Below are 14670 nucleotides of genomic sequence, written 5' to 3' on the forward strand. Positions count from 1 at the left end.
CAGTTCAATTCCACATCATTAAAAAGTTATTGGTTGTGTAGGGCTAGAATTAAAATTTTAAAAGCTCCTTAACCTGAGGTATGATTTGAGGGCTATGACCCTTCTGTAAAGATGTACACAGTAAGCATTACTTCATTTTAAATGCAAATTTTGTGTTGAGGCTCATTACTAAAAACCATAGCTCAAATCAAGGGGCTTTAGAATTAAAATCAAACTATCTAGTGGTGTGTGCTCTAACCAATAGGATGTTAAATTAACATGGTAAGATATCATGGTAATGTATCTTTTGAAGTATAATTAATATTATCCTATTTAATTTTTACATAGTGTGTTCAAGCCTTGAACACCTATGCATGCTACCAAATGCTCTGTATAACACTACAGGCAAGAGTTGAACAAATTTCACAATAAATTAGATAGTAGTTCTTCATTGTACTTTGCCTTTCCCTACCCTTCGGATCTAGGTTGGTCGTATCCCGTGTTGATGAAGGTTCATCAACTTGATAGTTCAAAAATTTGAACCTTTCACTTCAAAAGCTCAACGAAAACCAATACAAACATTACACAATCTCACATAAACATTTTTAGATTCTTTATGGTCCTTTTTTAGATTTGCATTGTGGTAACAAGCACAATTTTTTTCCCTCCATATTATTAAGATCGATATATATTAGCCTGGTGTGATTTACATTTCAAAAATGTGACCATACAGTACCGCACATTCTTTGATCCCTCTCAGTAATGTTTTGTGCAAGGGGCCGACTTGTGAACTGTAAAAAAACATAGCTCGAGCCATTTTGGCTTTTACCCAAATGGATAGCTATTGATCTATTCAGCATAAGCCAAATCTGTCCATGCCTTGGATCTAGCCCTGCAGAAAGGTTTCTGTTCACAACAAAGCTGAACATTCTGATGGGGCATGCCCGCTCACAGAAGGTTGTAGCAAAATCTGTCCCCAACATAAGCACGCATGAAGATGGACCTGCAGGAGGCTCTCAGTCTTCAATATTCCTTGTGCTCAGGAAAGCTTTTGGGCAGCATTGCTGTTGTCAACGACCTGTCAGACAAGGGCTAACACCCCCCGCCGCGGGGCACCTACAACTGCAGTTTTTCTGGCTTGCGCATCTGTGAACCTTGGGTGCATACACTGGCCGCAATCAGTAGTATGCAGACAATAAAATGCCTTGGAAAAACATGACTGAGCATATTATTAGACTTTAGAATACAGCTTGTGTACACGAGGCTCAATATGCAAATTCACATTCTTCAACTGTCCTTGTGTCCTTTAATTAGGTTACAGTCCTGGACATACTCCGTTGAATGCACAAAACAGGGTGAGACCAATCTATATCTAAATATACACTCCCCCATATATTGCAAAAAGCAGCTGCCTCTTCACTTCCTACCTGTTATGTTCCCTTTCATTTTCTGTTCTATTTCAGTACTCCCCAGTCCGAGACGTCCAATATATCAATCCACTGCATGCCCAACAAAAAGATAGCCTTTGAAGGTGTTTACAAAGATGTAATTAACCCTTAAGAAAGATTATAAGATCAGTATTAAGTACATGCCTTGCTAGAATAAAAACACATTGCAAGACACCTGCAACCCCCGTCCAGCTAGATGCACCAGAATCCACGAGTGCATCTTGGATTAGCAACCCGACAGACCCTGCCAGCGACACGAATGAGATTACATAGGCCAGAAACAGCCATGTCCTTGACCTGCAAAATCAAACACGCACGCCATATATTATATGAATGATCTAGCACTTCTAAGTTCTGAGTGCAAATAACTGTTCCTAGCCTTTGTCTTCATAAAACAGCAAAATAGGAAGCTATGCACAAATTCAAAGCCTTCTAACCGAGATCCTTGTGATGGACACCATCTGCTGCTGAGGGCCTGTGCATTTTGCTCTTTTGAGCTGCCAGAGCACATGAGGGGCTGTGTTTGCTGATCAAATGTGAGTTTTTTTTTTTTTTTTTTTTTTGGGGGGGGGGGGGGGGGGGTTGTGTTCTCTATTTATACGCTACTCAAGCCATTCAACAGGAGTAGAGGCACCAACGCCCAAGCCATCGACCGTGTGAGCTCAAAAAGGTCTCCTAAACCCTAAAATTGTCCTAAATTACCCTGTAGATGGTCATCATGAAGACATATTGCGTGCATATGCATCTGACACCAAGAAAAACTAGCCTTTGGGGTGCGCAAAGATAAGCTTTAGAATTTTAACATTCTGTAGATGCTGATGTAGCAGTTTTGAATTGATAGTGCTGCTGATGTGTCTGGCTGATGACCGACAACTACAGGAAGATAACCACTTTGTGTGGACAGATAGTTCATCCCTTTAACAAAAAAGCTCAATAAGGAAGGACTCCCACATTCAAACAGAGAAACGAAGGACATGTCGAAGCTACCTGCACCCTTCGCCTTCGTCATATGGTGAGTAATCCTGAACCTCATCCCTCCTCACACAATTGAACATCAGCGCTGCAAATGAAGCAAAAATGCCTGGAAAAAAAACAGTAAAACTTAAAAGAGCAGATGCACCTGGCTTCTTAGAGCTTCAATGGTCTGCACAAAGGCACACACTGTACTTTGTTTGGGCCCTGCAAAAGCACATCTATGACCCCAAGTGATTCTAAGGCATAGATTTTTATGAAGGTTTATAATCACATGGGAGCAGAGGATCCATCACAATTGTAAGGACCCAAAAGCAAGCTCTGCCAAATATTTTTTTTAAAGTTGTATAGCAGGAGATCCATCATAATATAGAAGGATGCTCTGGCAAAGATGATGATGATGGTGATGGTGATTACAATGGTGAAAATGGGTAAGGAAACTGCCAGTTAATGTCAATCTAAAAAAGGTTCAAATTCCAACTTGGCACTAAATGGCTAGCAAATCGGACAACGGTGATGATGAGGGCAATGATGATTCGTGACTGGCAAGACAATAATTCATGGTGATGATGGTAGCGTTGATGGTGACAATGGCAATGCTGATAATGATGGTGGCAAGAAATAACATGATGACGATTACTGTAGTGATGATGATATTACGATGATCCATGGTAATGATGATGGTGACTATTATGCTGATGATATGATTGTGTGGCTAATGGTGACTCTCATCGTCAGAAGGAGGCAGGCACATGAGACCGATTGATCGGTGCCTGGGCATGTGGCATGGTGATGGTGATGGTGGAACAGCAAGCAGCCACCAGAAGCAGCAGGAACATAGTCTGATTGGCAGACATCCGGGCATACTGCTGGAGATATGGTGATAGTGAAGAAGATAATGATGATGATGACGATGATGATGGTGGTGGTGGTGGTGGTGGTGACATACAAGGATCTTGCTTCTTTATTATCAGGGGGTTAAAGGAGGAGGTGATTAAATTGACCTGGGAGGTAGTGCAGGAAGGAGACAGAGGAAGAGCTGCAGGCGACTGCGTCCACCCAGATCCACCATCCAGCTCCGAAGAAAGCCCCGGCGAGACCCGGGCCGACGATACTCCACAGCTCTGCCCACTCCATAGCTTGTCGTGGTGATGAAGATGAACGAATCGTTGTGATTCGAGAAGCTCACAGCGAGGGTTATGGGCGCTGATTCTGTTTGCTTTTCAACTTTACAAATTAACTCCGATTGAAATTTGAACATGGCACATATGCAAGAGGGTAAATGGATACTTGGCACATATGCAAGAGGCTAAATGGATACTTGTTACTAGGATTTCAACGAGTGCGCGTTGCTGCGGTATGTAAAAAACATTAAAAAGCGAAACACAGGAAGGGTCAATCGGAATACAAAGTGTCAATAGAAGGGATTTTTTCCTCTTATTTTTTAGAAATCTAGGATTTCTTTTTTATCTTCTCTCCTTATGCCTTGGTTGTCCATGGTTAATATGTAATAGATAAGGCTCTAGGCGACATGAACAAGCAAGATTGCCCACCGTCATGCCATGGATAGGCCTATTTGTATTGTATATTTAGATAAATATATGTTTTGTATATTCAGACAAATATTTGTATTGTATTACTTAAATGCCACTTATGTGGCATTTAATTAATATGGACCTTAGGCATGAGTTCCCCATGGCCCACCACCCCTCCCTCTCCTCCTTCTTTATGGCCTTTTATAGAGAATTGCGAGACATTAAATGGTGAGTGCATGGAAATAGAAAGCATATGGGGGGTCATCATTTCATCACCTTAAATAGAGAGGACATGGAGGGGTGAATACATGCAAATAGCAAGCATATGGAGGGTAGTCATTTCATTGACTTTTTCAAGCCATACTAAAATGGAACCTTAGAAAAACACTCTTATTCTTGAAAATCTCAGAGAATATATTTAATGGAAATGTTTAAAAAAACAGTTTGGTGCCATATTTGGATGAGCGTTGATTGGGTTTACTTTGTGCTTATCGTTCACGAGACAACTAGTTACACATTAAGATCCTTGTATCCTCCTTGCAAACTTGACACAAGTGTTAATGTTATCATATCTCCCTATCATCATAAATCAAATAATTATTATTAATTATAAGGTCCCTCCCTTAATGACCTCAGTCATTCTCTTTTATTGTACTCCTATGTTGTAAAAATTGAACTTGTGAATTTTACCTCAATAGCTGGCTAGGAAAATCCTTAAGCTACCCATTATAAAGAGTTATAAAATTACCTTTTGATTCTGAGACTCATAGATAGATAATAATAGATATTTTATAAATTCTACAACGTAACATTGTTGTAAATATCACATAAGAGAATTTTTACTGGGTAAAGAGCTTTAAAAAATCTTAAGCTAGCCATTATCGAAAATTATGCTGATTGATCTTAATTTCAAGTTGGGCATGGTACATTAGAAAGAAATCAAAGATTAATATCAAACTATTTAAAAAATGGTGATTTTTAAATATGATATTTTGATCCAATGTAAGTGACCATTTAGACACCTAGGTGTGTGCAGATTGTAACCTTAGTTAATTAGACCTTATTAATAAGGAGCCTGCTTGGGAAACTTGCTCAAGGGGCTTGCATGCCCTAGCCATGTGTCCACCTTACCTCCTTTTGGAAATAGTAGGATTTTGAACTTTTTATCCTCTTGCTGTTGGAATTTGCTACCACCTACTGGAGCCTTTTTGATGCTTTGATTTGATTACACTTGCCCCCCTCTGATGTCTTCTAGCTTCTTGAGTAGTGCCTGATGAGCCAAGAACTCTGGATTATTGATCATTTTGGAGATTGGGAAAGGAGGGAAAAAATAACGTAGTAGTTAATTAGTGAAGCTAATGATTTTGTTAACTAGGTTATCCTAAGTTATCCTATGATTTTGTTAACTAGGTTATCCTAAGTTATCCTATGATAGGTTCTTAACCACAATGCGTGGAGCAGGAAACCTCTAAGAATCGTACGATAGACTAGTTAGCACTAGGGTTTTCGGGTGCAGGCCCCGACCGTCGTACCGCCTGCCCCTCTCAGCTAGCATGCACAACAGTCAGTGTTGGCGCATGCCAGCAGAGAGAATCAGATATTCCCCTTATAGCAAGAACACCCACGTCGCCTCGGGACTAACACTGGAGAAAACGCGTGGACACTTGGTTCATCCCGATCTCGCTAGAGCGCTCGTACTACCGATGCCGTTTCCTTTTGATGACCAGGGTACACAAAACTTTATGCCGCCCTAGCTTCTTTCGTATGATGACACCTTATCCTTTAGAATAGTGGATGCTACCATCATGCAGAGCCTTCAGGATGCAGTCATAGTAGCTGACCTCTGGACCACTAAAGCAAATCTTGTTGATGACCTCCCGCCCTCGACCCCAAAGAAGGTCTTCACCGCGCATGTCTTGCTCCCCATGAATCGCGTCTGCCTTGAGTTTAAACAAGCAACGGAGTGCGGGGCCTACCTGTATTTCACAGGATGTATCCCATTGGAGGAAGAGTTCAAGTGATGGTTCACGGTAGTGTTCCAAGGTAAAACTCCTCTGGCTCGCTTTCATTTTGCTGGCAAAGGCTTCTTCGAGGTCTTGGTGGAGTCAGTGGCGCAGAGAGACATCATATGTGTAATGGTCCCATGTTACAATGGCAGTTTGGTGCATATTATCCCCTGGTATCCTGCGTTCAAGCCAGAGCATATTCTGCAGAATAAATGCCCAATCTGGGTTAGCTTCCCCAACCTCCCTTACTATTTATGGGCGAAAGTCCCTACAGTGGATGGAGTGTTAGGGGCAAGGTGCTCTATACCCCCCCATTGGAGCATAATGAAGGCCGAGGGCCACGGCAGTGCTATATATTATGGGATAGAAGAAATGGCATCCCTGATATTCTAGCACTCACGACTACAGAAGGAATCGAATTCAACATCTCTGTTTGTTTTGGTACCTTCCCAGATTCGTGCTACAAGTGCAAGCAAGCCGGTCATTTTGCCAAAGATTGCCCACAACCCACAGCCCAGCCGCCGCGGCACTAGTTCTAATGCTAGCGAAGAATCCAAGAAGAGTGCAGACACATCTCCTACCTCCTCTGATGTAACCCTTGCACATGTGGCTCCAATTCCAGTGGCAGAGTCTTTGCAAAAGAGAGACCGAGAAACGCCTCAGGACCGGGGCTCTGGAGTGGTAGGTAATAGCATTCCGTCACGCCCCCCTCTGCAACCCAGAAATTCTAATGTCCCTCCACAGGGGCAAAGTAAAGGCTCCTCAAGAAGGAAGCTTGGGCCAAAAGACAAAGCTTCATCCTAGGTAACAAGTATGATGCTTTGGCACCCCTTGAGCCAATTGAGTTGGATATGTCTCAAGATGCTTAATATGCCTTTGCACTCAAAGATTAAAATTATCTCCTAAAACATATGGGGGGTGTGCTCCAACCAGAAGAGACGAGAGGTTTTTAAACCTCTCGTCTCTTTAAACCTCAAAGAGGTTTTTAAACCTCTTTGATGCATGGCATGCTGACATTCTGTGTGTGCAGGAACTGAAAACTAAAGGAGGCGACCACCCCCTCAATCTCAAGAGAGGCGGAACTTCTTTTTGCACTAATATGCCTTGTCTCCGAGCGGGTGGGACAACTATTCTACTCAGATCGAAGTTTGTTCATAGAGTAGTTCAGGGAGGAAAATGGACATACACTGTCCTAAAGGTAAAGAACTCCTCTATTCAATTTACTCTTTGCAATGTGTATGCTCCTAATGACTCTCTGGAGAGGGAAACACTGTGGGAGAGATTAGGAATAGTCTTAGAGAGGGAGAGGATGCAATCATGATTGGGGGGGAGACTTCAACATGGTAGAGGCCATAGCCAACCGCTCCACCCTTGGACGACTGGCTGAGAGGGAAATGTGGCACGCACGCAATCAAAAATTTAATTGGGTTGATGTTGAGCACACATGCAGACAAACAAATGCAGGCAGCTACATGTGGACAAACAAACAAGTGGGGCAAGACTGGAGAGCTTCCCGATTGGATAGATGCTATGGCTCTAACAGAGGCTAGTGGGCGGTGCCACCTTGGGACCTATGCACTCTCCTCGATCGAGGCTACTCAGATCACTCGCCCCTAATTATCTCCTTTGACATGCCGATCTCTGCTCAACGCAAGACTTCTCCCTTCCCCTTAAAATTTCCCCTTCAAATGGAATATTTCTCACCTAGGGAAGACTAACTTTGACATAGGTGTGGTGAGAGTGTGGGAGGCAGCAAGAGCCCAAGCTGGCCCGCCACGAGGGATGGGACATATGTATCCAGTTTATAACAATTTTTTGTTAAAAACACAGCAAGGCACATTCCCGGGTCGAAAGGGCCAGACTCTCCTTTGACAGAAAGATTGAGGGAGAATCTTATTCAACCAGTGCAACATGAGGGTGCTGATGAGATTAGCACTACCTTGATTATGTTAAATTTGCAGCAATGTGATGAGCTATGGTGGATCAAATGCTAGAATCAACATCATTAGAAAAGAGATTAGATGATAATTAAGACGTGATTAATGAGCAATTAATCATGTGATTAATGAGCAATTAATTGATAGCTTAATGTAGGCATGGATAATCAAAAACCAGCAAATTCTCATTAGGCCAATGCCTCAATTTATAGAGTTTACATCCAAGCATCTAATCCCACTGGTTTCTCCTTGATTCTCTCCACCTCTCCCAAAATATCTCCACACCTCCTAAATCTCCTCATGCTACCCTTTATTCTCTCTCAGTAGAGCCATTTCTTCTCTTTGACCCTAGTCTCTTGCTCTAGTAGAGCTCCTTCTATCTCATGCAACTTCAATTCAGGTACATTCTTTAATGTTGCTACAATGTTTTCATATTCACCTTTGTCCACACTCTTCAGAAGCACTGCTAGTGCCTCATCATCTTCTACCTTCTTGCCAATGGTTGCCAGTTGTTGCTTAATGCTTTTACATTTGTTCAAGTGTGTGATTAAAGGTTCACTTTCCTTCATATCCAGTTTGTAGAATTGCATTAATAGATTTATCTTTGAATTTTTTGCTTGAGTGCCAAATAATTTATTGAGTTCATCCCATGCATCTTTTGCCCATTGTATCCCTATGATGTGATGAATGATTTCATCATTTAAACTGAGTGCGATAAGTCCTAATGCTTTCTCATTCCTGCTCTTCCACTCATTTTCCCCTCTCACCTCTGGGCATTCATCTCTTCCTTCAACTAGCCCCCACAAATTTTTTCTCATGAGTAGATACATGGTTTTTGTTTGCCATGTATAAAACTGCTCCCCATTAAATTTGGCTATCTCTTGTGCCGTACTCATGATGATGTGAAGGGGGTCTTACCTCTTGATCCAATTTCAAGATTCAAGGGCAGTGTCTACCCTTTTACAACTCAATCTGGTGTTTAGGTGATGATTACAACAGATTTATCAACAAGAAATTACATTAAACCAAGGGTAACAAATCTGTACTGAATGGTTGGAGTACTCCAAATTGCAATCTGAAGTTATAGGGATATGTATCCCTCAATTGCACCAAAATACAGTGATTAGTGCTGATTAATCACTTATTAGCAAAATAATCCTCTGTTTTGTGTGCAAAAAACAGAGTATACGGGGAGTCCAAATGTGGGGCCTTAGAGTTCAAATGAGCTCAAATCCTTTCAAGGCCATCAATAGCAATTAGTCTAGTAGAGGATTAAGCCAAGAAACACAAGATTTGACCAAACATTGAATGCTTAATCTCTGTTTTACCAAAGTCACCTACTCTGCAGATTTAATGAAGAGCTTGGATCTCACTGTAGACTTGATGAAATCAAAAACAGTCTTCACCAGCTTGTAGAGCATACTTGAAAACCCCTGGGGCTAAGAGGAATTAGAGCCATTGTACTTGGTGCAGAAAAGATCTCTATTTCCCTTCAGAAAAATGACGCTGACGTTTTAGCAAAAATTGGCAGCTCCAGTAGGCGGTTTGACGAATCGCTTGAATGGGCTGGAGCATGAGGCTTGTGGCTATGTGTGGCTAAAGTCTTGAAGGCTATTGTTAAGCCTGGAGGGAGATCAAGCCCCTCGACCAGCTGGGGGTACAAAAGCTCTTTGAAAAAGAGGTTTAAAAAACTTAATTATCTACTAATCTTGATTAGCTAGGTGATTAGCAAGATAATGGGCTCATAAATTTGATGGATTCTAGGCTAGGCTCTGATACCATGTTAAATTTGCAGCAATGTGATGAGCTATGGTGGATCAAATGCTAGAATCAACATCATTAGAAAAGAGATTAGACGATAATTAAGACGTGATTAGTGAGCAAAAACTAATAGCTTAATGTAGGCATGAATAATCAAAAAACCAGCAATTTCTCATTAGGCCAATGCCTCAATTTATAGAGTTTACATCCAAGCATCTAATTCCACTGATCTCTCCTTGATTCACTCCACCTCTTTTGCTTGATTCTCTCCACCTCTTCCCAGAATATCTCCACACCTCCTAAATCTTCTCATGCTACCCTTTATTCTCTCCCAGTAGATACTTCTCACCTTTTCACAGCTTCTCTCACATTTACAGATTCTGTTTTATAGCCTCTTGCCAAGGGCTTGTTCCCGCACACACCCTATTCACTTGTATATTTCAAAACAGATTAGTCATCTTGATTATTATCTCCAAATGCAAGCAATACTAGAGATGAAGCAATCAGAATTCGCTCCCGCACACGATGGCTAGCCAAGGGTGATACCCCAACTAGCCCTTTCTTTTGAACAATCAGGCAAAGACACCAACAAGAAAGAATAAGTAGACTAATGAAACTGGATGGGTCTCTCACTGAGAATGAGAATGAGAATGAGATAGCCTCATTCTCATTCTCATTCTCACTGAGAATGAGAATGAGATAGCCTCACTCTTCACTTCTCATTTATCAGCCCATCAGTGGATTGACACCTTCTCTAGAGATTGGGTACCCGGAGAGATTGGATTACTTCCTGTCAAGGATAGCTGCCTCGATTGATCAGTCCTCCCTAGTAGTTTTAAATAGGGTGTTTACAGAGGACGAACTCAGATACACTACCAGCAAGATGGGTAAAGAAAAGTCAACTGGGCTAGATGGCTTACCCATAGAATTCTACTGGCACTTCTGGCAGCAGAAGCTGACCAATTCCGATCTATGTGCCATGATTAATGAGGCATATCAAACAACGAGAGGAGATATCTCATGAGGTTAATCAAGGGCACATTAAGCTTATCCCAAATAGATATCATAGACTGATAGTAGGGGATTGGTGCCCACTCACCATGATGAACACCTCATACAAGGTGTTTGCAATGGCCATTTCTGTGAGAATTAAATTCATTTTACCCCGGTGGTTGACCCCAACCAATTCGGATTTGTGCATGGCCGGCAGATTCATGAAGCGGTGCTTAATGTTCAATGTGGGATTGATTATGCACTATCCCTTAATCAACTGTATATGCTCCTCAACCTTGATTTCTGGATAAAGCATATGACAGAGTCAAATAGGATTTCATGCTGGCTGTTTTAGAGAAGATGGGCTTTGGACGAGCCCTAATTGGGATGGTCCGTGCCTTGTTGATTAATGCCAATGCAGAGGTTATAATTAATGGGGTGGCATTAGGAGAGTATGCTCTGTAGTAGAGATCTGTTTGGCAAGGATGCCCTCTTGCCCCCTGCTCCTTTTTGCTACAGTCACAAGCTGCTGGCTAATGTTCGCTCTTTCCAAGAGAGAGGCTTCATCAAAGGTCTCCCCCTCCTAGAAGGAGACAAGGAGATGACCACCCAATTCTTCACTGATGTGACAATAGCTCTATTCTAGTTTACGAAGAGACTAACATTGATGCGTTCCTATAGGTAGTGGATGAGTTCTGTCAACTATCCAGTTCAGTGAATAGCATTGCTAAGACTGAGGCACTGCTACTGGACAAAGGAGAAAGGAAAATGTGGGGTCTCAAATACGACTTTAAATGGATCCCTCATGGGACTCCATTTAGGTTGCTGGGTTTCCCTATTGGAACGGATATCAGCAAACAAGCAAAGGTTTGGTTGGTTCCTCCCCCGATTATAAGGCAAAATGACACACTGGAGCAAAGCCTCCCTATACTTTGTTGGGCAACTCGTGGTGCTCAAACACATTTTGCACCCATGTTGAGGTTTATCTTTTGCGTTCTTTTTGACCGTTTCTCGCGCCTTGGCTTGTAAGCGTGTAAGCACATTTAAGAGTACCGTGGACAATTGCCAGAGCCGACGGTCCGTCACATTTGATTCACCAAATCCAATCCAGAAGAGGGTCCAATTGTGAACATCTTGAAAATAAAGCACTTCTCACCTACAAACCCTTGACCTAGGAACCTGCTTCCATGGAAAAAGTCATAAGTGCACTCTCATTTTAGCTTCAATAGTGCATCCCACCCAAAGCTCTTCTTTGAAGGCCCGTGTCGTCGGGATGCATATATTGACCTCTAAAACTTAATTATAAAATTGTTTAAGTTCCACACTTTACGTATCAAGAAATTTCAAACTCATTTACAAAAACATAAGTGTCCAACCAACAAAATTAATTTACCAGCTATCTTCCACCGATGGTCCCATCTCCTTTGCAACATTTAAGAATTCTTGTTCTCTAATGAAATGTGAGGAACCACCTTCTTCCACAAGCATTGCCATCATGATTTCTTTAGCCACACACATTTGTACCTTTTTGTTAGTATACACAGTCAATGCCCACCTCTCAGCATGTATCTCACTTTGATGTATAATGCACATTTGTTAGGCCCCCATTATGAGGAGTAGCCATGGTGCATATGTCTTTAGTGGGAACCCCGGCTTAGATACCAATGGGGTCATTATTGTGACCATTGATGATGGTTAGGAGATGGTCGGGGGGCATGAGCGTTAGCGGGGGGCCGAGGGGCTAGCAGCCCCCTTGGTGTGGGGATTCGAGGGTGGGAGCCCCTAAGGCGACGGTATGAAGAATATTCCCTATAATATTTTCTCGGATACTAGGTCTATCATTAGTGGGCAATGGTCATTATCAGGTGCCACATTCTTGATACGCAGGTAGTGACCATGTCTATGTAGTGTAACCACCCTTGTTGTATACGCATCTACCACATCGCCTACAGTACTATATATGGACATGGTTGCCACCATGAGATAAGGTATCCAATGCTCATGAGTATCCACCCCTTTCTACACTTCGTACATCCTCCATCCAGAGTCTGTCTAGATTGCCACCATCTAAGCTCTACTTGAGAGCGCACGGGTGCACAGCACCATCACTTGTACCTCTTTGGTATAATAAAAAATTTTAAATTCTCTCTATTGCATATCTATTGCATTGTCTATTGTGCTTTGTCTTGCTAACTCTTTTCGTTGTGCCATATTCTTATACTTTCTTCCCCCAGCATGGCAATCTACTCCTGACACCATTTGCTTTATCGTAACAATTAGTCCCTTGGATATACTTGCCACAGTACATTATGTTCATGGATATGTGTATCATTAACCGGCTCATCGTCTCGCCAGATGGCATCACATAGTAGACTTAGTAATTTCATGTAGCGATGTGCACAAAGGCAAAGGAGCTTTCCAGACTCACTGTTGTACTCTAACATTTAGGGGATCTAACAACATATATAAATGGCTAAATTTTCCCATGGCACTCCTCTTTTAGCTAGATTTCAAGGTACGTTCTTGCCTAAAAAAACTACAGAGTATTTTGATTTACATAGATGATCTTTCTAAAATAGAACTATATTTTACAGTTGGAATTTGATACCACATACCAAAAGAAGATTAGTGGCTTGCTTGAGTAAGGTAGTAGAGAGTACAATCAAAATCGAGACATGTTCAAAAAGAATTATAAATATGCTCTCAAGGAGAAGGAGGCACTATTTACAAAGAGGAGACATGAGCTAGTGTAAATAGGGAAACATGAGTGCGGCAAATCATTCTTCAAAAAGGTGATCTCATATCAAGGCCGGGGTGATAAGGCTAGTCAATTCACTACTCCAAATTTGGCAGAGATTACTTGTGCACATGTTCCAAATGAAGAGCAAGAGTAATGCACATTTTCTCTCCACGCATTAAACTTTTTTTATGTGTAGCAAGGTATATAAAGTTTGTTCACAATGTAGGAAATATAGGTTCATGGATATATTGGCGGTTCTAATGCTAGATGTCGTGATTCCTTCTTTGGATAGAGCATTCTTTACATGGATACATCGCCATGTGTATTGGCTTCAATTGACAAAGTACATGCTATAACTATATGCCAAGTTAGAGGAGAACTCACCCACCATAGTAGTAGGCATACATGAGAGAGTGACACATGACTATATGCCAAGTTAGAGGAGAACTCACCCACCATAGTAGTAGGCATACATGAGAGAGTGACACATGACTCCAGGGTGGGTATCATGGACTCTCTAAAGGCGATCGATTAGCCTTTTTTGCACCATACTTCTAGTGCAACTAATGTGTAAGCAAGCAAACAATAATACGTTTAATATTGGAGCAAGCAAGAATTAGATACCCAAAAATGAAAAAGATGAAATAAATGTGCACTTATTGCGTGATGGAAAGATGGCGTAAAGAGGATGTTGCGATAATCCCCGATCATTGCTATTGCGCCATCTTTCTACTGTTCATATGAGATCGAAAAAGCAGTTCATCATCAACACCCACCGGTGGCTCTCCATTAGGGATGCGCAACATATGGTCGGCCAATACATGATGTAAGCCTTTTCATACCGACGATTAAGTCAAATTCTAGCAAATTTAGGAGTCATCTGGTAATTATGCTAAGTGGTAGATGGTTTATGCACCAGGTAAAGAAGAGCCTGATGGTCAACAAAGAAAACGAACTTGGTTCACCAAATGGTAATGACAAAAAAATTTAATAGTGTAGACCATGGCTACTGGCCAAAGTTCATCACCACAACAGTGTGTCAAAAGTTGGTTTCGAGAATCTTAATCTTCAAATCTCGTAGAAGACCATGGGCTATGCGCAGTGGCTCCATCAGAAAATTTCACAAGTAACGTTGAGTCATCCATGGGAGGTTCTTCCCATTTCTCCTAGCATTGTTTGGTAACAATGCTCGCTCCTGCCTCTTCATTTAGGATGCCAGTGACTTGAAGGTCATTGAAAGTTAAGGATAGTGCTGCATTAAGTTCATCTCCTTCAAAGTACTACCCTAACTTGTTTACT

General features: G+C 41.7%; 1 protein-coding gene across 7 annotated transcripts; it reads right to left on the reverse strand.

Annotated features, from left to right (window-relative positions):
- Nucleotides 1–651: 651 nt before the first annotated feature.
- On the reverse strand, nt 652–3678 carry LOC147633471 (uncharacterized). Of its 7 annotated transcripts, none has more exons than XR_015267127.1 (6): nt 3404–3678; nt 2415–2508; nt 1572–1724; nt 1407–1478; nt 1262–1302; nt 652–1125 (listed from the first exon to the last, which is right to left on the reverse strand). XR_015267127.1 is itself a non-coding variant. In XM_086806559.1 (5 exons), the coding sequence occupies exons 1-4, from the start codon at nt 3534–3536 to the stop codon at nt 1439–1441; spliced, it is 420 nt and encodes a 139-aa protein (XP_086662685.1). In that variant the 5' UTR covers nt 3537–3678; the 3' UTR covers nt 652–1133; nt 1407–1438. The 7 variants fall into 7 exon arrangements, 3 of the variants coding, with proteins under 3 accessions (XP_086662685.1, XP_086662684.1, XP_086662683.1); XR_015267126.1 differs by having other exon boundaries at nt 652–1133; XR_015267125.1 differs by having other exon boundaries at nt 1262–1478; nt 3404–3675.
- Nucleotides 3679–14670: the final 10992 nt, after the last annotated feature.

The sequence above is a fragment of the Cibotium barometz genome, chromosome 12 (assembly GCF_041138505.1).
Source record: "Cibotium barometz isolate CiBa-2024 chromosome 12, ASM4113850v1, whole genome shotgun sequence".
Lineage (NCBI taxonomy): Eukaryota > Viridiplantae > Streptophyta > Polypodiopsida > Cyatheales > Cibotiaceae > Cibotium > Cibotium barometz.

Excerpts from the sequence above, each read along its gene's own strand:
- LOC147633471 (XM_086806559.1), bottom strand. The coding sequence starts at position 3,536 with ATGGAGTGGGCAGAGCTGTGGAGTATCGTCGGCCCGGGTCTCGCCGGG. Across the intron at positions 2,509-3,403 it reads CTTCCTGCACTACCTCCCAG|GCATTTTTGCTTCATTTGCA; the intron begins GTCAATTTAATC and ends TTTTTTTTCCAG. Across the intron at positions 1,479-1,571 it reads TGTGTTTTTATTCTAGCAAG|TGGATTGATATATTGGACGT; the intron begins GCATGTACTTAA and ends TTGGGCATGCAG.